The following is a 21,734-nucleotide window of genomic DNA, read 5'->3' on the forward strand; positions in this document are numbered from 1 at the left end:
TGTAACTTAGATATTGGGTGTCACTATGTAAAGCGATTTGAGTCACTTGAGAAAAGCGCTATATAGATATAATTCACTTCACTTCTTGGACACCTGTGGTCAAGTGTACACATATGTCTATACAGACAAAGTTTTAAGCACCTCGTGTAAATCGTAAATAAAAACAAAATACAATGATTTGAAAATAATTTTCAACTTCTATTCAATTGAACAGACTACAAAGACAAGGTATTTAATGTTCTAACTGAAAAATGTTATGTCTTGCAAATATTTGCTCATTTGGAATTTGAAGCTTGCAATATGTTTCAAAAAAGCTGGCACTGGTGGCAAAAAAGACTGAGAAATTTGAGGAATGCTCATCAAACACTTATTTGGAACATCTAACAGGTAAACAGACTAATTGGGAACAGGTGGGTGCCATGATTGGGTATAAACACAGCTTCTATGAAATGCTCAGTCATTTACAAACAAGGATGTGGCGAGGGTCACCACTTTGTCAACAAATGCGTGAGGTAATTGTTCAACAGTTTAAGAACAACATTTGTCCACCAGCTACTGCAAGGAATTTAGGGAGTTCACCATCTACGGTCCGTAATATTGTCAAAAGGTTCAGAGAATCTGGGGAAATCACTGCACGTAAGCAGCAAGGCCAAAAACCAACATTGAATGCCTGTGACCTTCGATCTTTCAGGCGGTACTCCATCAAAAAGCAACATCAGTTTGTAAAAGATATCACCACATGGGCTCAAGAACACTTCAGGAAACCACTGTCAGTAACTATTGTAATAGGAAGGTGAATAACTTAATTATCCGAACTAAAAAGATAAACAAACCTAAAACAATATGGACTCTCCATCTCTGTTAGCAAAAATTGTGCTTCAATACATTTTGTAAGGAATTTTTGTCCAACATTGGAAAAACTGGGTCAGGCGGTTTGTTTTGTTGTCTTTTTTGTTGCCGATTGCAATGTTTTAATACCTTTTCTTTTCAATGCCTCACAAAATCCATTCAATGACTTTTAATGTTTGCTAATGACCCGGTTAAAAGTTTATTCTAATTAGTCAGTTTAGGTGACATGATTCATCTGCAATATAGTGATTCAGGGGGGCTGCGCTGCCAAATAGTGACACTTTTTAATGATGAGGTGTTTTCATTGGAGGAGATCAACATTGGTCAGCAGTGTTTATGCTGTGAGACCTTCTTTAAAGGGTTTGTAAATGCAAGAGGCATTCAGACAACACAAATGTCGACGCAGCAAAATAAAAGAGAGAGAGAGGCGACAGCTAAATGATCAAGTATCGATGTGCTCCTACTGGGAAGTTATGTTTCAGCTGACATATTGATTGAAGGAATACACACAACACACAACACACAACACACACTACATAATCCTCTTCATCTTCTGGGCCTGGTGTGTGTGTGCATGCGTGCGCGTGCGTGCGTTCTTGTATTTCTACCCTTCTTGAGACATCAAGAAGGGAAAGTAGGTGTGAACAAGTGATGACATAAATCATGGTCCCAATACAGAAAAGCATTGCATCTAATAGAGAATGTCTCATTTGCACCCCTGGTGGAGAAATCTATCAAAATGAGGGTGGTCCCAAAAAGGAGGGATTTTTCATATTGACTGTGTCTCGCTTTTAAAAGTGCTCCCCCTCTGGTCAACATATGAAACAACATGTGTGTGTAAAATTGGCAAAAATAAATAAGTATATAAGGACATACAGTAATGACGAAGTAAATAATGAAGATTAAAAAACAATTACAAACAAAAAATAGATTTTTTTTTCAATTAAAACCAGTCTTTTTTCTCACAATGTGTCGACTTCTTTCTTATAAAAATGTGAACAATTTATCTTATTCTTTGTTTCTGTAATATTGCAATATTTTCTCATACAATTATTACTTTTTTATGTAAAATTATTACTTTATGTAAAATTATTACTTTTTAACGCAAAATTGGTGACATTTATCAAATTCAATTCTGTCTTTTATTACAATATTGCCAAATAAAATTTTGTTCTTGTAAAATAATTACTTTTTTTGAGTAAAATTATGACTTTTGTCATAATTTTGCCAAGTAAAATTCCGTTTATTATTTTAATATTGCCAATATTTAAAAGTTTTCTTTTAAAATTGTGACTTTTGTTGAGTAAAATTACGACTCTTTTCATAAAATTTAACATTTTTTAAGCTTCTCTTGTAAAATTGTGACTGTTATTGAGTAAAATTACAACTTTTATCATAATATTGCACAAATGTTCAGTTTTTTTTGTAACATTTTGTGAAATTCCAACTCATTTTTCACAACAAGCTGTTTAATATTTGCATAGTATATATTGGGCCTAGTGTGTGAATGTGAGTGTGCATGTTGTCAGTCTATCTGTGTTGGCCCTGCGATGAGGTAGCGACTTGTCCAGGGTGTACGGCGCCTTTCTCATGAATGCAGATGAGATAGGCTCCAGCACCCCCGCGACCCCAAAAGGGACTAGCGGTAGAAAATGGATGGATGTATATATTATTGATGTTGTAAATACACATCCTTATAAATCTAGAAAGAGTGATCCTAAAGAGGGAGGCATTTTTCAGAGGTCTCAAGAAGGTAAGACATACAAGTGTGTGTGTGTGTGTGTGTGCAAGTGCGTGTGTGTGTGTGTGCACTATATGTCAGGAGGTGGTGATGCGGTGCTGCGTTGACAGACAGAGCGGCAGAAGGAGTGAACGGTGCTCAGCAGCCGACTCAGCACTTTGAGGCTCCAGCTGATGCAATACTTCCATATTCATACCCTTCAACACACTAACCTCCACCTAAAGACGCTCACTTTGTGGAGTCACCACACCACTATAATCTAGTTGTCTTTTGCAGAAATGCACCGTCTTGCTGCATGTGCGGAACACTGCATGCTTGGTACAGTGTGTGTACAATAGATGCTTTAATGAGACTGTCATTAAAGAAACAGTAAGGAACATTTGATGTCCTACTTTGCTTGTTATTGTGAATTGGAGTGTCCTCCAATAAGAAAACCATTTATTCTATTTACTAAAGTCATTTACAAAAAGTAAACAGGCTAGGCTATAGGCTATAACAGGGGTCACCAACCTTTTTGAAACCAAGAGCTACTTCTTGGGAACTGATTAATGCAAAGGGCTACCAGTTTGAAACACACTTAAATAAATTGCCAGAAATACCCAATTTGCTCAAGTTACCTTTGATCTATATATATATATATATATGGGTATGTCTGTCTGTCATTCCGTCGTACATTTTTTTTTTCTTTTACGGAAGGTTTTTTGTAGAGAATAAATGATGAGAAAAACACTTAATTGAATGGTTTAAAAGAGGAGAAAACACAAAAAAAATGAAAGTTACATTTTGAAACGTAGTTTATCTTCAATTTCGACTATTTAAAATTCTAAATTCAACTGAAAAAAATGAAGAGAAAAACTAGCTAATTCGAATCTTTTTGAAAAAATTAAAAAAAGAATTTATGGAACATCATTAGTAATTTTTCCTCAATCAATCAATCAATCAATGTTTACTTATATAGCCCTAAATCACTAGTGTCTCAAAGGGCTGCACAAACCACTACGACATCCTCGGTAGGCCCACATAAGGGCAAGGAAAACTCACACCCAGTGGGACATCGGTGACAATAATGACCCAGTGGGACGTCGGTGAAAATGATGACTATGAGATTGATTTTAGAATTTTGATGTCATGTTTTAAATAGGTTAAAATCCAATCTGCACTTTGTTAGAATATATAACAAATTGGACCAAGCTATATTTCTAACAAAGACAAATCATTATTTCTTCTAGATTTTCCAGAACAAAAATTTTAAAAGAAATTCAAAAGACTTTGAAATAAGGTTTAAATTTGATTCTACAGATTTTCTAGATTTGCCAGAATATGTATTTTTTTTAATTTAAATAATAGGTTTGAAGAAATATTTCACAAATATTCTTTCTCAAAAAAACAGAAGCTGAAATGAAGAATTAAATTAAAATGTATTTATTATTCTTTACAAAAAAAAAATACTTGAACATTGATTTAAATTGTCAGGAAAGAAGAGGAAGGAATTTAAAAGGTAAAAAGGTATATGTGTTTAAAAATCCTAAAATCATTTTTAAGGTTGTATTTTTTCTCTAAAATTGTCTTTCTGAAAGTTATAAGAAGCAAAGTAAAAAAATAAATGAATTTATCTAAACAAGTGAAGACCAAGTCTTTAAAATAATTTCTTGGAATTTCAAATTCTATTTGAGTTTTGTCTCTCTTAGAATTAAAAATGTCGAGCAAAGCGAGACCAGCTTGCTAGTAAATAAATAACATTTAAAGAATAGAGGCAGCTCACTGGTAAGTGCTGCTATTTGAGTTATTTTTAGAACAGGCCAGTGGGCTACTCATCTGGTCCTTATGGGCTACTTGGTACCCGCGGGCACCGCGTTGGTTTCCCCTGGGGTATAGGCTACACAACAGCTAAGCACACAGTAGCACACAAGGTTGACATGCAGTCGTGGTCATACACTTGTAAAGAACAATGTCATGGCTGTCTTGAGTTTCCAATCATTTCTACAACTCTTATTTTTTTGTGACAGGGGTGATTGGAGCAGAACACAGAACTTTTCTCTAGAAGGTCTTATCTTTTGTCCATGTGATGTCAGTTAAAACAAAATTTGAGCTGTTTGGCCACAATACCCATCAATATTTTTGGAGGAGAAAAGGCAAGGCCTTTAATCTCAGGAACACCATGTCTATCGTCAGGCATGGTGGTGGTAGTATTATGCTCTGGCCTTGTGTTGCTGCCAATGGAACTGATGCTTTACAGAGAGTAAATGGGACAATGAAAAAGGAGGATTACTTCCAAATTCTTCAGGACAACCTAAAATCATCAGCCCGGAGGTTGGATCTTAGGCGCACTTGGTTGTTCCAACAGGACAATGACCCCAAACACACGTCAGAAGTGGTAAAGGAATGGCTAAAGCAGGCTAGAATGAAAGTTTTGAAAGGGCCTTTCCAAAGTCATAATAAATAAATGATAAATGGGTTGTACTTGTATAGCGCTTTTCTACCTTCAAGGTACTCTAAGCGCTTTGACACTACTTCCAAATTTACCCATTCACACACACATTCACACACTGATAGAGGGAGCTGCCATGAAATGCGCTAACCAGCACCCATCAGGAGCAAGGGTGAAGTGTCTTGCTCAGGACCAAAGTCCTGACTTAAACGTGTGGACACTGCTGAAGAAACAAGTCTATGTCAGAAAACCAACAAATTTAGCTGAACAGCACCAATTTTGTCAAGGAGTGGTCAACAATTCTAGCAGAAGCTTGTAGATGGCTACCAAAAGTGCCTTATTGCAGTAAAACTTGCCAAGGGACATGTAAGCAAATATTAACATTGCTGTATGTATACTTTTGACCCAGCAGATTTGGTCACATTTTCAGTAGACCCATAATAAATTCATAAAAGAACCAAACTTCATGAATGTTTTTTGTGACTGTAGCGGTAAAGTCCTATACTATTACTGCTACTGATTGCCGAATATAAATGAAGCTAGTTCAGACGTGTGCAGCCGGCTAATAATTGATGTCCAAAATTGTGTCCATGTTTAACAAAAATATTTAATATCATAAAGTCACATTTATATAACACACTTTGCACCAAAACAGAAAATACACGGGAGCAAACAAACACTAGCCTGGCACAATCAAAAACTGTTGCGCCTCTACTCAACAACACCTGAGCAAGATCCTGACTCCTCCCTAAATAGCCAGGCACTTGGCCTTGGAGCCAACCCCTTTAGTGACGTCATCAATTTGACAGACAGAAGGTGTATTTGGCTCTAACACACCAGCCCCTAATTGCTACTGGCGTGATGAAAAGAGCAATTTAATTTGAAATAAATAAAACAAAAATAGAGCCATAATACAAAAACAAACACTCTTAGGGTTTCATGTTTCCTTTTGCAATAATGGAGTTATTTTACTCCATGCCTTCATTCATAGCCTGCATTTTCTTATGCACATCCAATACTGGTGATCTATTACCAACAGTACATGTAGACTGTAGCTGTCTTCTTTTCCTACTCCTTGCCATCAGCTTTCTTTGTCACCTTGGGGGTAGGAGAGCTTTTCTTCTTCTCAGTTTCCTCCTCCTCTTCTCCCAAAGGACTCTCGGGGTCGTTTTCTTCCTCCTCTTTCGGGGAACACTTCTCTTTTTGGACTTGCCATAGTCGCTGTCCTCGTCATCGTCCACCATGAAGCCTTTATCACTGCCAGACTCATCAGGATCCAGGTAAGCCTCCTCTGGGTCATCCTGCTCTTCATCCTCACGGCCTCCGTCACCCAGAAGGATTTCCCGCTGTTTCAACACGGCCTTGGAGACTGCCTGGCATATTGTTCGCACTCGACTGACTTTTCTTTCATCGTCACTGTCATCTGCGCTCCGTTTTCTTTTTGGTGTCTTCCTGCTGGGCTTCTCTATCTTGGGCTTCTTTCCCTTTTTTGACATATCCTCTTGATCTTTGGGTCCCTGCTCATTGAAATCATGCATGTACTGGTTCATAAGCAGTTCCTCCAAACTGTTAACGATTGTGCGGTTAACAGTAACTGTGGGGCTTATATTATGCGTGTCATTGCCTTGTAATGGCCCATTAATCACCCACCCCAATAGGGTTCTGACAGCATAAGGTCCATCTCCATGGCTGTTAATCACCTCCCGTGGTTCTATTAACTTGGAGGCATTGGTACCAATTAACAGGTCCACGTTGGCAGTTATGCGAGGAATTTTGATACCTTGGAGGTAAGGACACTTATCATGTTCTGCCTCACTAATCAGATTGTTAGTGTACACGGGCATCTGCCTTTGAGTGAAGACATCAGGAAGCTCAAAAAACTCACTACCAGTAAGCTCAGAGATTTCCAGACCTTTTACAATGCTGCTCGGGACCGCCTTACTGTGCCCCATGGTGCGCAAGTGGATTTTTGTTTTTCGGCCTTCTGTGTTCAGCCTGTTTACCAACTGTTCAGAACAGAAGGTCCCTGTGCTTCCTGGATCTAGGAAAGCATATGTCTGGATTATCTTGCTGCCCTTTGAGCACTTTACTTGAACGGGCAGGATAGGTAAAATTCCATAGTTTCCAGCCCCTGTATGGCCACAAGTTGATGATGTAGTGTAAATATCTGCTTTTACCTTTGGAAGTTGGCTATTTTCTCCACTGTCCAGATGCCTCCTGTCAATATGTAGCACCTTGGGATGTGTCTTGTTGGAGTAAGAGCAAGTGATGCACCTGTCACAACTCTTGCTCAGGTGCCCTGTGCACAGTTAACCAAAACACAGGCCTTTTTCCTTTAAAATGTAAAGCTTTTCCCTGTGTGCCTTATTTTCCAGTATCGGACAGTCCTCCAATGCATGTTCACTTTTACAGTAAAGACAGGAAATAGAGTTTGTCTTGGAGGTGTTCACAAACTTATTCAGGTGTGGATCCGGTGTAGGTTTAGTGGCAACTGCCACATGAGTTACGAAGCGGTTCTTTCTGAACTGTGATTTGCTTTGATGTATAGGCTTGGGTTTGGTTACTGTTTTATTTTTAGGGATATCCTGAATGTCGCCAAAGACCGGATCTGAATCAATTCTGACCTGCTGTTCAATAAATTTAACAATGTCTGTGAAACAAGCACGTCGCTTTTGTGGGTCAACAATGTCGGCTGCTTTTCCTCTCCACTGGTCCCTTAATTTGTATGGAAGCTTTTGTATGAGCATCCTCATGCTAGCTGGCATGTTGAGCTCGTCCAAATACTGCAGCTCATCCATGGCATTGGAGCATTCTCGCAAGTACAGTACAAAAGCTTGGAGATTTTTTACATCCTCAGACTTGATGTTTGGCCATACCATAATTTTGTCCAGGTAGGCTGCTGTTATTTTTGAAGAATTTCCAAAGTGTTCCCTTAGTAGGCGTTTTGCTGTAGCATAGCCTCTCTCTGTAGGCATATAGAGGCGACTGCGCACCAACTCTCTGGGCTGTCCTTTGGTAAACTGCTCCAGATAGTATAAGCAGTCACCACGATCATTGGTTTTTGCCTCTATACAATATTCAAAAGCTTTTATGAAAGCTTGAAACTGCAATGGGTCACCTTCAAAAAACGGAATTTGTCTGTGTGGAAGTAATTGGGAGGTTTGTGATTGAACCAGGAGTGCCATCATTTCATTTTGCCTCTGTAATACAGTGTGGAATTCACCTGGTATTGTGTTGCCTTGAAATGATTGAAATGCTTGAGGTAAATTTTGCCTTGATTGGTTTTCCACAGGATCCAAAATTGATGAGCGAAGTGGTTGGTTGTTTGGTTGAGGGTGTGAATGGACCTTGTTTGGGGCATTCTTGGCTGTGTGAAGCTCTGAAGGAGCAGCTTTAACAGATGGCTGAAGTTGTTGTACAGGCGGGGTAGGCACTTTTTTCGGGTTTGTCCTTTGCCTATAATAGGACTCCATTCCATCAGACTTTTTGCTCCTGCCGGCAACACTGGCTTCATGGAGGACAGACAATTTAGCATTGTGGGCTGCTATTTCAGCATCCAACTCCATTTGCTCCTTTTTCCTCCTTATGGCCTCTGCTTGTTCCTCCTGTTCCCTCTTTAGAGTTGCTGCCTGTGCCTCCAATGCATGGATCCCTTTTAAAGCAATAGCACGGGCGACAAGTGCTGCCTTACCTGCCTCTGCTATTATGCGAGCAGAAGAAGTGGAAGACATTTTGCTTTTGTTTGAGACTGTGGATTGAATGGGCTTTGATAAAACAATAGATGGAACATTTGAAATGCTGTCATGGGGTTGTACACTTATTTTCAAAACCATCAACAGCGGAACCCTCATTTTCAACCTCATCATCATCATCATCATCATCATCATTGTCATCATTTTTAAAACACATCAACCTGTCAACCTTTTCAATAAAACCATCAAAATTCAACATTTTGCTTTGTACCATGTCTCATGTTTAGTACTCTCATATTCTGGCAACAGAGATAACGTTATGTGCACTTTTTTAATTTCATGATAGAAATCCATAAACCTGCTAAATTCCTCCTTTAGCTCATGTGAACGTGTTTCGTCATTTAACACTGCAATGACCCCCTCTTTTAGTATTGAGAGTCTTTGCAACTTTGATTTTCTTTCCCCGTGCAAACTTTCAATTTTGTGAACTAGAGCTTTGGGTGTCATTTTTACCACACGTTTTTTCCCTTCAACCCCTTGTCCAACATTGTCACGTTCAGCCAGTGTCCCCTTGTGGCTGTTTATGTTCATCAGCGCATGCGTGTGCTTCCTCCTCCTCCATTTGGAAAAGTCAAAGTTTGTCAACCCACGCGTAAGTCAAGTCAAATAGTCACCAATAAATTGGAAATTTCAATATTTGTGTGCACACAATTTAACAATGGCCATTTTTTTATTTTTAAAGTGGGCGCGCCGCTAAAACAAACCACACAACACTGCTCCGCGTCCTCCTCCACGCACGGCACGCACGCGCGCGCGCGCGCGTCTTGGTCCGATGGGATGACCTGCAGGTGCTGCTGCTGCTGTCCCCGATGAGCGACCCTGTTGCTCTCCAGTGGGACTCGGAGCTGTCGATGCAGAGCTTGATTGCAGGAATGTGTCCGCCGCTTCGCCGATCCGTTTCCTCCGCCGCCGGCCGCCAATCAAACATTGACAGCGGCAGGTGCGATCCTCTTCCAAAACAAGCCTCGCAGCTTGTTGCTTCCCAATAAACAATTCGCCTTTAGGTGAGGCAGTTTTTGACTTAAATGTAGCGGTAAAGTCCTATACTATTACTGCTACTGGTTGCCGAATATAAATGAAGCTAGTTCAGACGTGTGCAGCCGGCTAATAATTGATGTCCAAAATTGTGTCCATGTTTAACAAAAATATTTAATATCATAAAGTCACATTTATATAACACACTTTGCACCAAAACAGAAAATACACGGGAGCAAACAAACACTAGCCTGGCACAATCAAAAACTGTTGCGCCTCTACTCAACAACACCTGAGCAAGATCCTGACTCCTCCCTAAATAGCCAGGCACTTGGCCTTGGAGCCAACCCCTTTAGTGACGTCATCAATTTGACAGACAGAAAGTGTATTTGGCTCTAACAGTGACCAACAAGTATGTGCTCCAATCACTCTATCACAAAAAAATAAGAGTTATAGAAATGATTTGAAACTCAAGACAGCGATGACATTATGTTCTTTACAAGTGTATATAAACTTTTGACCACCATTGTATGTAGTGCATGTCCGTCATTGAACATTAAATATTGCCGTGTAAAACGACACGTTTGTCGATATAAACAAGTATCAAATAATTATAGTTGCATGATTCTGACACATGCAAAGGCTCCAATGTGGAGAAAGTATCCAGTAACAACTGTGTCCGCATTATTTAATTTACTGCGTCGTGAGCTTAATTAAATTAATTATGGCCACTAGGTGTCACCCAAAAAAAACAATTGCCACTCCAGCTTAAAGACCGCACGAGTCGATTACAGACGGTTATTAATAAACATTGATTGATTATTATTAAATATGTTAGTGTTTTTCATAGCTACCATTAAGTAGGTGTACCGAATCTGGTATTTTTTTTTTTTTAGGACATACTGAATCGGTCCTCCTGGGCACCGGTTCACGTAAAATCAAACGTTGCCTTGTTTCGGTACTTGGGCTGGGCAGGACGTCACGCCCCGTTGCTGACTCAGTCTTGACAGTCTTGACTCACTTTGGCACTTGGCGATCACTCCAACAGCACTAAGAATGGACTCAACCAAACCGCCTCTAGGTAATTGTGGAGAGGCGGAGCCGACAACGACGAGGCAGGGCACGCTGGAGCCCGGCCCAAGATGGAGGCGTTTACGGCGAGCGGCGAGTGCCGGGAGTGACGCCGCAATCAAGTTCAGGTGCGTGGATCGCACACCTTTACACATTCAATGAATCTCCTCTCACGGTATAAAAGGGCAGTAGTAGAGGATGGTGAGGAGGAAGGAGTGGGAGAGCCTGCAGCGGTACATGCAGCGCACGAACGATAGAGAGCAAGACGGCGACGACGAAGACGCGGCCGACTGAAGAGCGACACGGAGGAGCGAGCAGTGGGAGCGACGACGGCGCAAAAGACTTTCTTTATTTGAAAAAATAAACAAGAGTCAAACCTGCACGAGAATGTCCTTCCTTGATTGTCCATGGAACCCGCACGACGGCAAGAGTCCGTCACAGTAATATTACAATTTTTATTGCCAACAAATAAATTGACTCAAAAAACGCTCCAAGTAAAGTAAGGCTCTACTTTTCCAAAAATACGCTAGTTTGAGGCCAGTAAAGATCGGTTTTGCTACTGACATGCTACTGATTAGCCTTAGCAGTTTTACATGGCAATTTCAACACTCCCAAATGTGTTCGTGTAAACTACAAATAAGAAGCACGTTACAAATAAACAGCTGCTGCGTAATAAGTATAATAGTTATTGTTAACACAACAAAAAAGCAAAATACACATCATAAACTATACACTACTGCCATGTAACATCTTGGAGTTACAACTGTAAGTGAGACTTAATGTCAGACCTACATACTCAAATGTGATCATTTAACAACAGGACAGCAGTAATCATAATCCACTCATTTTTAAATGTTGCAATATAAATGTCACTTGATTACCAAAAAACAATCAACATTCATTAATTGCATTTATTGTCACGTTAATATAATATGTAAATATTATATATATATATGTTATATTTTATATTACTACTATGGTACATCTTTTGTCTACTTTATACCTGCATTATCCTTTCTGTCCTTACCCTTTCCATCCTTTGTACCTGAGCTACTATGTGGATCAGTAAAGTTTGTCTAAGTCTAACACACACAATTCCCCAAAATTGGTATTGCTAAGTATCGACTAGTAACAATTCCTAGGTATTGTGAATTGGTACCGTATCGGTTCAAATATGAACAGTACCCATCCTTAACTAACATCTGTCTTCTTTTGACTAATTTTAGTTGCTCAAACCTTTTTGAACATTCCACACTCCAAAATAAAAAAAGTTCACGCCTTGTGCTGATATCGGATCGGATCGATATGTGCATGGGCCGATACTCAAGGTTCCGATATCGTTATCGTATTGGCAGTGAAAAGGTTGTATGGGGAAACTCCTAATTGTGAATTGTAATTAACTTTTAGGCCATTTTGGTATATATATACAGTATATACTGCATGTATGCATATATAAATATACATATATATGCATACATGCAGTATATATATACATATATATGTATATATATATAAATATATATGTATAAATATATATGCATACATGCAGTATATATATATGTATATTTATGTCTATATATATATATTTTTTTTAAACTGTCATACATATACAGTATGTACATATATGTACACAAATATACATATATATCTATATATACAAACAAACATATATATGTATATATATACATATATATGTATGTATACATATATAAATATATCTATATACACATACATTTACATATATACACTGTATGTGTGTATATATGTATACTGTATATATATACACACACATAAATATATATATACATACATATATATGTATATATATATACATATATATATACACACATATATATACAGTATATATATATATATAGTGTATATATATATACACACATATATATATGTATATAATATATATATATATATATAAATATAAATATATATATATATAAATATATATATATATATATATATATATATATATGTATATATATAAATATATATATATATATATATATATATATATATATGAATATATATATATATATATATATATATATATATATATATATATATATATATATATATATATATACATAGTGGGGCAAAAAAGTATTTAGTCAGCCACCGATTGTGCAAGTTCTCCCACTTAAAATGATGACAGAGGTCTGTAATTTTCATCATAGTTACACTTCATCTGTGAGAGACAGAATGTGAAAAAAAATCCAGGAATTCACATTGTAGGAATTTTAAAGAATTTATTTGTAAATTATGGTGGACAATATGTATTTGGTCAACCATTCAAAGCTCTCACTGATGGAAGGAGGTTTTTGCTCAAAATCTCACGATACATGGCCCCATTTATTCTTTCCTTAACACGGATCAATCATCCTGTCTCCTTAGCAGAAAAAAAACTCCAAAGTATGATGTTTCCACCACCATGCTCCACAGTAGGTATGGTGTTCATGGGATGCAACTCAGTATTCTTCTTCCTCCAAACACGACGAGTTGAGTTTATACCAAAATGGATACATGGATGATACAGCAGAGGATTGGGAGAATGTCATGAGGTCAGATGAAACCAAAATAGAACTTTTTGGTATAAACTCAACTTGTCGTGTTTGGAGGAAGAAGAATACTGAGTTGCATCCCAAGAACACCACACCTACTGTGAAGCATGGGGGTGGAAACATCATGCTTTGGGGCTGTTTTTTTTTACCCAATCATGGCACCCACCTGTTCCCAATTAGCCTGCACACCTGTGGGATGTTCCATATAAGTGTTTAATGAGCATTCCTCAACTTTATCAGTATTTATTGCCACCTTTCCCAACTTCTTTGTCACGTGTTGCTGGCATGAAATTCTAAAGTTAATGATTATTTGAAAAAAAAAAAAAAGTTCATCAGTTTGAACATCAAATATGTTGTCTTTGTAACATATTCAACTCAATATGGGTTGAAAATGATTTACAAATCATTGTATTCCCTTTATATTTACATCTAACACAATTTCCCAACTCATATGGAAACGGGGTTTGTATGTATATATATATATATATATATATATATATATATATATATATATATATATATACATACATATATATACATATATAAATATATACTTACATGCATGCATATATATATATATATATATATATATATACATACATACATACATATATGCATATATATACATATTTATATATGTGTGACTCAGTGACTTGGTTAGAAGTATTTTTTTACATTTTGTAAGGACACACCCTGCAGGGGCAAAAATATCAATATAGAAAGTATTGATATTTATATCACTCACAGTACAGTATGGCTCCACCAGTCCTTCTTTCTCATGGCCATTGTCCATCTCCTACAGTTACAAACAAAGTAATATGCAAGAGTCCTCGACTATTATTAGATATGAGGTCTTGGCAATAATGACCGTATAGAACTGCACTGTCACTAAGCCAGGGCTGAATCGTTGCAATTTTCAACAACAACAAAGCAAGTATTTTTGGTAAAAAAGAACGCCCAAATGGGCTTCGCTCTTATCAAATTTGCTAACTTGATGCTAATTTACATTGGATTCCACATAAACTACTATTGGCATGAGCGATTTTACAGGGCAATTTTAACACTTCCAAATTTGGTAATGAAAACTACAGCTAAGATGAATGTTACAATCAAACAGCTGGTCTGTAATAAGTACAATACTTACAGTATAAACACTGTAGGGCGCAACATAACACATTCAGTTTTATGGGAAAATCTACTTCCTAGTTAGACAACACATGCCATAGATGGACTATACAGTACTGCCGCCTCTTGGAATTACCCCGAGTAAATAATAAATACATGTGAACTAGGAAGTAAACGTTTATAGAAACTACTACATTACCCAGAAGGCTTAGTGCTGCAGACAAGTAGCGGAAGGAGGTATGAGCTCCGCAGACGTATAACAATTGTAAAGGTTTGATATATAAAGAGTTAATTTATTGTTACATATTGTTGCCGCTTTGTCTACACACAAAAAAACGTACGTTTTGATTAGACAATTAATGTGCGCGTTTGAACACCACTCGGAGACAATTTAGATTGGCGAAAATTATGCTGGTTGGACAAATTGTGCAATAAAGTTGCGGGAAATTAGACAAAATTATTCAAAAATAAGTATTTTATACCCTTTAAACGTGCTTGGATTTCAGGATTGCTGTAAAACGCGCATGGCGGCGGTTGGTGTGACCCTTGGATGCAGAGAGGGTAGGCGATGTGCAGGCAAGAAGGTCCTTTTATTAGGGACAGACCAAAGCAACAACACAGGCCATGCAGGAACACAGGGTAGTATACAGTAGGGCTGGGCGATATATCGAGCTTGTAAGATATATCCATATATTTTTCAACGAGATCCTCCCACCTCCAAAAACATGCATCTGGGGATAGGTGGATTGGCAACACTAAATTAGCCCTGGTGTGAGAATGTGAGTGTTAATGTTGTCTGTCTATCTGTGTTGGCCCTGCGATGAGGTGGTGACTTGTCCAGGGTGTACCACGCCTTCTGCCCGTGTGCAGTCGAGATAGGCTCCAGCAACCCCCGCGGGACAAGCAGTAGACTCAATAACTCCATGGTGACATTTTGGTTGACTTACTGAGGAATTTTTGCATGAAACAATACAAAAATAATGCCATTGTAAGTTTATATTAAAAACCAAAACCCTCATAAATGTGTTAGCATATAATGACGCTAGCTTGAATACATTACGATAGCATGTACAAATATGCATGAAAAGATTCCAACAGACATCAAACACGAGACAAATTGTTTTAGTTATATTATAAAACTTACAAATGTTGCTTGGGAGTGATGAACGATGAATCCAGACAAGTATAAATGCTACGACGATTAGAAGACAGGACCGGCACTTGTACTTCCGGCTTAAAACTTTCAACTGCAGGAAACACTGTAAAGGTTCACTCAGAAGCACTGGCAGTGAGCGAACTTGACCCAAAGATGGCAAAATAGACAAACACTAAAAATAACGCACATATTCAGTGTATATGCATGTGTTTAATGAAACTATTTGCATTATGGCCGCCAGCGAAGAAAAATCTTTGATTTTATAAGCTGCAGGGTTTAAAGCGTAGGAAAAAAGTAGTGGCTCAGAGAAAGGAATTAAAGTTAAAGTTAAAGTACCAATGATTTACGGTACACAATAATTTTATATAACACATATCGTAAAAAAAATTAACTATAGTGGTTAATAATGTGTGTGTGTGTGTGTGTGTGTGTGTGTGTGTGTGTGTGTGTTGCTGACCTGTGATAACAAGCGAGTAGGGGACATTGGCTTCATTGAGCATGCCCTGCACGTGCCCAGTGAAGAGCTGCAGAGCCTGGCCACGCCCACTGTGAGGGTTCACCAGGATCATGACTCTGCAAGGCCGTCGCACCTCCCAAAGCGTGACACCTATGAGTCAAAGAGACGTACACGTCAACATTGTGTATCTAGCGTGTACATCACATGGACAAAGATAAGAGAAACGTTCTATGGTCAGATGAAACAAAAAATGAGCTGTTTGGCCACAATACCCAGCAATATGCTTGAAGGAGAAAAGGTGAGGCTTTTAATCCCAGGAACACCACACCTACCGCCAAGCATGGTGGTGGTAGTATTATGCTCTGGGCCTGTTTTGCTGCCAATGGAACTGGTGCTTTACAGAGAGTAAATGGGACAATATAAAAAGGATGATTACCTCCAAATTCTTCAGGACAACCTAAAATCATCAGCCCGGAGATTGGGTCTTGGGCGCAGTTGGGTGTTCCAACAGGACAATGACCCCAAACACACGTCAAAAGTGGTAAATGAGTGGATAAATCAGGCTATAATTAAAGGCCTACTGAAACCCACAACTACCGACCACGCAGTCTGATAGTTTATACATCAATGATGAAATATTAACATTGCAACACAAGCCAATACGGCCTTTTTAGTTTACTAAATTGCAATTTTAAATTTCCCGCGAAGTGTCCTGTTGAAAACGTCGCAGAATGCTGACGTGTACGCATGACGTCACGGACTGTTAGTAAATAAGAGCACTGCACACACACACAGCTAAAAGTTGTCTGCTTTAACGGCATAATTACACAATATTTTGGACATTTGTGTTGCTGAATCTTTTGCAATTTTTTCAATTAATAATGGAGAAGTCAAAGTAGAAAGATGGTTGTGGGAAGCTTTAGCCTTTAGCCACACAAACACACGGGGATTCCTTGTTTAAAATTCCCGGAGGTAAAACTTTCCTATGGATCAGAGCGGTCAAGCGAACATGGATCCCGACCACTTGTCAACCAGCAGTTTTCGGTGAGAAAATTGTGGTAAAAAGTCGCCACTTACCGGAGATCAGCTGAGCTTGTGCCATCCGTACAGCTGCCGTCAACTTTCATCAGACACTGGCGTCAACACACCCGGGATACACCCTTCCGACTATCAGGTACTATTAAACTCACTAAAACACTAGCAACACAATAGAAAGATAAGGGATTTCCCAGAATTATCCTAATAAATGTGTCTAAGAACATCTGAATCCGTGCCAATGCAATCGCGTTTTTTTTTTACTTGATTTTTTTTTTTTTTTTTTTTTTCCTGGTCCGTCGCTATCAATATCCTCAAACACGAATCTTTCATCCTCGCTCAAATTAATGGGGGAATTGTCGTTTTCTCGGTCCGAATAACTGTTTTTGTTGGAGGCTCCCATTAAAAACAATGTGAGGATGTGAGGAGTCATCAACGGGCAACGTCATCGTCTGCGACTTCCGGTAAAGGCAAGGCTTTTCTATTAGCTACCAAAAGTTGCAAACTTTATTGTTGATGTTCTCTACTAAATCCTTTTAGCAAAAATATGGCAATATCGCGAAATGATCAAGTATGACACATACAATGGACCTGCTATCCCCGTTTAAATAAGAAAAAATCTAATTTCAGTAGGCCTTCAAGGTTTTAAAATAGCTTTGTTAAAGTCCTAATTTAAACATGTGGTAAATGCTGAAGGAAGAAGTCCATGTCAGAAAACCAACAAATTTAGCTGAACTGCACCAATTTTGTCAAGAGGAGTGGTGAAAAATTCAAGCAGAAGCTTGTGGATGGCTACCAAAAGTGCCTTATTGCAGTGAAACTTGCCAAGGGACATGTAGCCAAATACTACCATTGCTGTATGTATACTTTTGACCCAGCAGATTTGGTCACATTTTCAGTAGACCCATAATAAATTCATAAAAGAATCAAACGTCATGAATGTTTTTTGTGACCAACAAGTATGTGCTCCAATCACTCTATCACAAAAAAATAAAAGTTATAGGAATGATTGGAAACTCAAGACAGCCATGACATTATGTTCTTTACAAGTGAATGTAAACTTTTGACTGGGACTGTACACATACAGCATTAATCAACATTAAAGGTAAAAAACATGGATCCTGACAGAAACTTACCATCAATGATGTATGAATAAGTGCCTCTGCAATGTACACACAAAGTTACCCCGATAATAATGAGTATCCATATTACCGATAACCACGGGGAAACTCCTAACACTGAGTATCACTGTTTAAAATCAAAGGCAAAAAGTCATATTCTATCCTCTTTACTGTCCTCCCAGTGAAAAAGTATACACTTTGATGGCACTGGAAACAAAGGAGTTTGTAGGTCTGTTGCTTTTGTTGGCTGGCATCTTCTATGATGGCTGCTCAGATATTTTCTATCCAAACATACATATATACTGTATATAGACATATAAATATCCATCCATTTTCTACCACTTGTCCCTTTCGGGGTCACTGGGGGACATACATACCGTATTTTTCGGATTATAAGTAGCTCCCGAGTATACGTCGCACCGGCCGAAAATGCATAATAAAGAAGGAAAAAAACATATATACGTCGCACTGGAGTATAAGTCGCATTTTTGGGGGAAATTTATTTGATAAAACCCAACACAAAGAATAGACATGTCACGCCTATGGATCATATTTTGTTTTGGTCATGTTCGGTTTTGTTTTTTGGACACTTGTTTCTTGTTTTGCACTTCCTGGTTTGTTTTCGTTAGTATGCCAACTCATTAGTTTCAGCTGTCATGTCACGCACCTGTTCCATCACTGATTATGCCACTGCTATTAAAGCCATTCTGTTTCTGTTCTTCGTCCTGGCAACTTTACTTACTGTACCTCCATATCCCTCAACACCTTCATGCCAAGCCATGCTATTTCCCTCATGCTCTTGTCAAGTACGTTTTTTGGTTTTGTTATGTCACAGTTGTTTAGTTTGTTTTTTGTGCATAGTCATGCCACTGTGCTGTTTTTGTTTTGAGTGGTCAAGTTGTTTTTCCGCAATTGTGCGCGCCTTTTGTTTGCCTTTTTTTTTAGTTATAGTGTTAAAAAAATCTAAATGTACGCCTGGCTCGTGCAAATCATCCTTTGCGTTGGAAAGACAAAATATCCCATAGTCCAAGACGTGAAAAGACATTTGAATGGCAATTTAAAATAAATAAAGAATAGTGAACAACAAGCTGAATAAGTGTACGTTATATGACGCATAAATAACCAACTGAGAAGGTGCCTGGTATGTTAACATAACATATTATGGTAAGAGTCATTCAAATAACTATAACATATAGAACATGCTATACGTTTACCAAACAATCTGTCACTCCTAATCGCTAAATCCCATGAAATCTTCTTCCTCGATGTCAACTCTGCCAACTCCAAAGGTATGCGCCGCTTCCTCTTGTCGTTTTCTGCTGCATATCTCACTACGTCTAGCTCGTAATCTGCAGTACATAATTTCCTTTTTGGTACCATTTTTGTTCAGCCCTTCTCAGTTTTTATAAGTTACCGCCAACGATGAAATTATCTATTTTAATAGCTATGGCAGTAGCATATAGCATATAGCAGTTAGCATTCCATGACCCACAATGCACTTCTGCCATGACCCTCTCCCGCCGAATTCTTATTGGTTGACGTGTGTGTGACGATTGCTGACATTTTCTTTGGTGTATAAAATCAAGCACTTACGCATGGAGACTGTTTCTACAAACATTTGTGAAAGAATGGGCCGCTCTCAGTGATTTCCAGCATGGAACTTTCATAGGATGCCACCTAGCAACAAATCCAGTCATGAAATTTCCTCGCTTCTAAATATTCCAAAGTCAACTGTCGGGTTTATTATACAAAAATGGAAGAGTTTCAATCAATCAATCAATCAATGTTTATTTATATAGCCCCAAATCACAAATGTCTCAAAGGACTGCACAAATCATTATCAATCAATCAATGTTTATTTATATAGCCCCAAATCACAAATGTCTCAAAGGACTGCACAAATCATTACGACTACAACATCCTCGGAAGAACCCACAAAAGGGCAAGGAAAACTCACACCCAGTGGGCAGGGAGAATTCACATTCAGTGGGACGCCAGCGACAATGCTGACTATGAGAAACCTTGGAGAGGACCTCAGATGTGGGCAACCCCCCCCCTCTAGGGGACCGAAAGCAATGGATGTCGAGCGGGTCTAACATGATACTGTGAAAGTTCAATCCATAGTGGCTCCAAGACAGCAGCGAGAGTCCCGTCCACAGGAAACCATCTCAAGCGGATCAGCAGCGTAGAGATGTCCCCAACCGATACAGGCGAGCGGTCCATCCTGGGTCCCGACGAGCGGTCCATCCTGGGTCTCGACTCTGGACAGCCAGTACTTCATCCATGGTCATCGGACCGGACCCCCTCCACAAGGGAGGGGGGGACATAGGAGAAAGAAAAGAAGCGGCAGATCAACTGGTCTAAAAAGGAGGTCTATTTAAAGGCTAGAGTATACAGATGAGTTTTAAGGTGAGACTTAAATGCTTCTACTGAGGTAGCATCTCGAACTGTTACCGGGAGGGCATTCCAGAGTACTGGAGCCCGAACGGAAAACGCTCTATAGCCCGCAGACTTTTTTTGAGCTCTAGGAATCACTAATAAGCCGGAGTCTTTTGAACGCAGATTTCTTGCCGGGACATACGGTACAATACAATCGGCAAGATAGGCTGGAGCTAGACCGTGTAGTATTTTATACGTAAGTAGTAAAACCTTAAAGTCACATCTTAAGTGCACAGGAAGCCAGTGCAGGTGAGCTAGTACAGGCGTAATATGATCAAACTATCTTGTTCTTGTCAAAAGTCTAGCAGCCGCATTTTGTACCAACTGTAATCTTTTAATGCTAGACATGGGGAGACCCGAAAATAATACGTTACAGTAATCGAGACGAGACGCAACAAACGCATGGATAATGATCTCGGCGTCTTTAGTGGACAAAATTGAGCGAATTTTAGCGATATTACGGAGAGGAAAGAAGGCCGTTTTAGTAACGCTTTTAATGTGTGACTCAAAGGAGAGAGTTGGGTCGAAGATAATACCCAGATTTTTTACAGAGTCACCTTGTTTTATTATTTGGTTGTCAATTGTTAAAGTTGTATTATTAAATAGAGGTCGGTGTCTAGCAGGACCGATAATCAGCATTTCCGTTTTTTTGGCATTAAGTTGCAAAAAGTTAGCGGACATCCATTGTTTAATTTCATTAAGACACGCTTCCAACTGACTACAGTCCGGCGTGTTGGTCAGCTTTAGGGGCATGTAGAGTTGGGTGTCATCAGCATAACAGTGAAAATTAATACCGTATTTGCGTATGACGTCACCCAGCGGCAGCATGTAGATGCTGAAGAGTACAGGGCCAAGGACCGAACCCTGGGGAACTCCACACGTTACCTTAACATAGTCCGAGGTCACACTGTTATAGGAGATGCACTGCATCCTATCAGTAAGATAAGAGTTAAACCATGACAGGGCTGAGTCTGACATACCAATTCGTATTTTGATACGCTCTAATAAAATA

General features: G+C 38.8%; 1 protein-coding gene across 2 annotated transcripts in view; it reads right to left on the reverse strand.

The window, feature by feature from the left end:
- LOC133556178 (sphingosine kinase 1) overlaps positions 1-21,734 on the reverse strand; it is a 62,763-nt gene that overhangs the window by 13,668 nt on the left and 27,361 nt on the right. For both annotated transcript variants that reach the window (XM_061905850.1, XM_061905851.1), the window contains exon 2: positions 16,128-16,277. In XM_061905850.1, the coding sequence (XP_061761834.1) occupies positions 16,128-16,277 (150 nt within the window). The remainder of the gene's footprint in view (positions 1-16,127; positions 16,278-21,734) is intronic.

The sequence above is a fragment of the Nerophis ophidion genome, linkage group LG07 (assembly GCF_033978795.1).
Source record: "Nerophis ophidion isolate RoL-2023_Sa linkage group LG07, RoL_Noph_v1.0, whole genome shotgun sequence".
Classification (NCBI taxonomy): domain Eukaryota; kingdom Metazoa; phylum Chordata; class Actinopteri; order Syngnathiformes; family Syngnathidae; genus Nerophis; species Nerophis ophidion.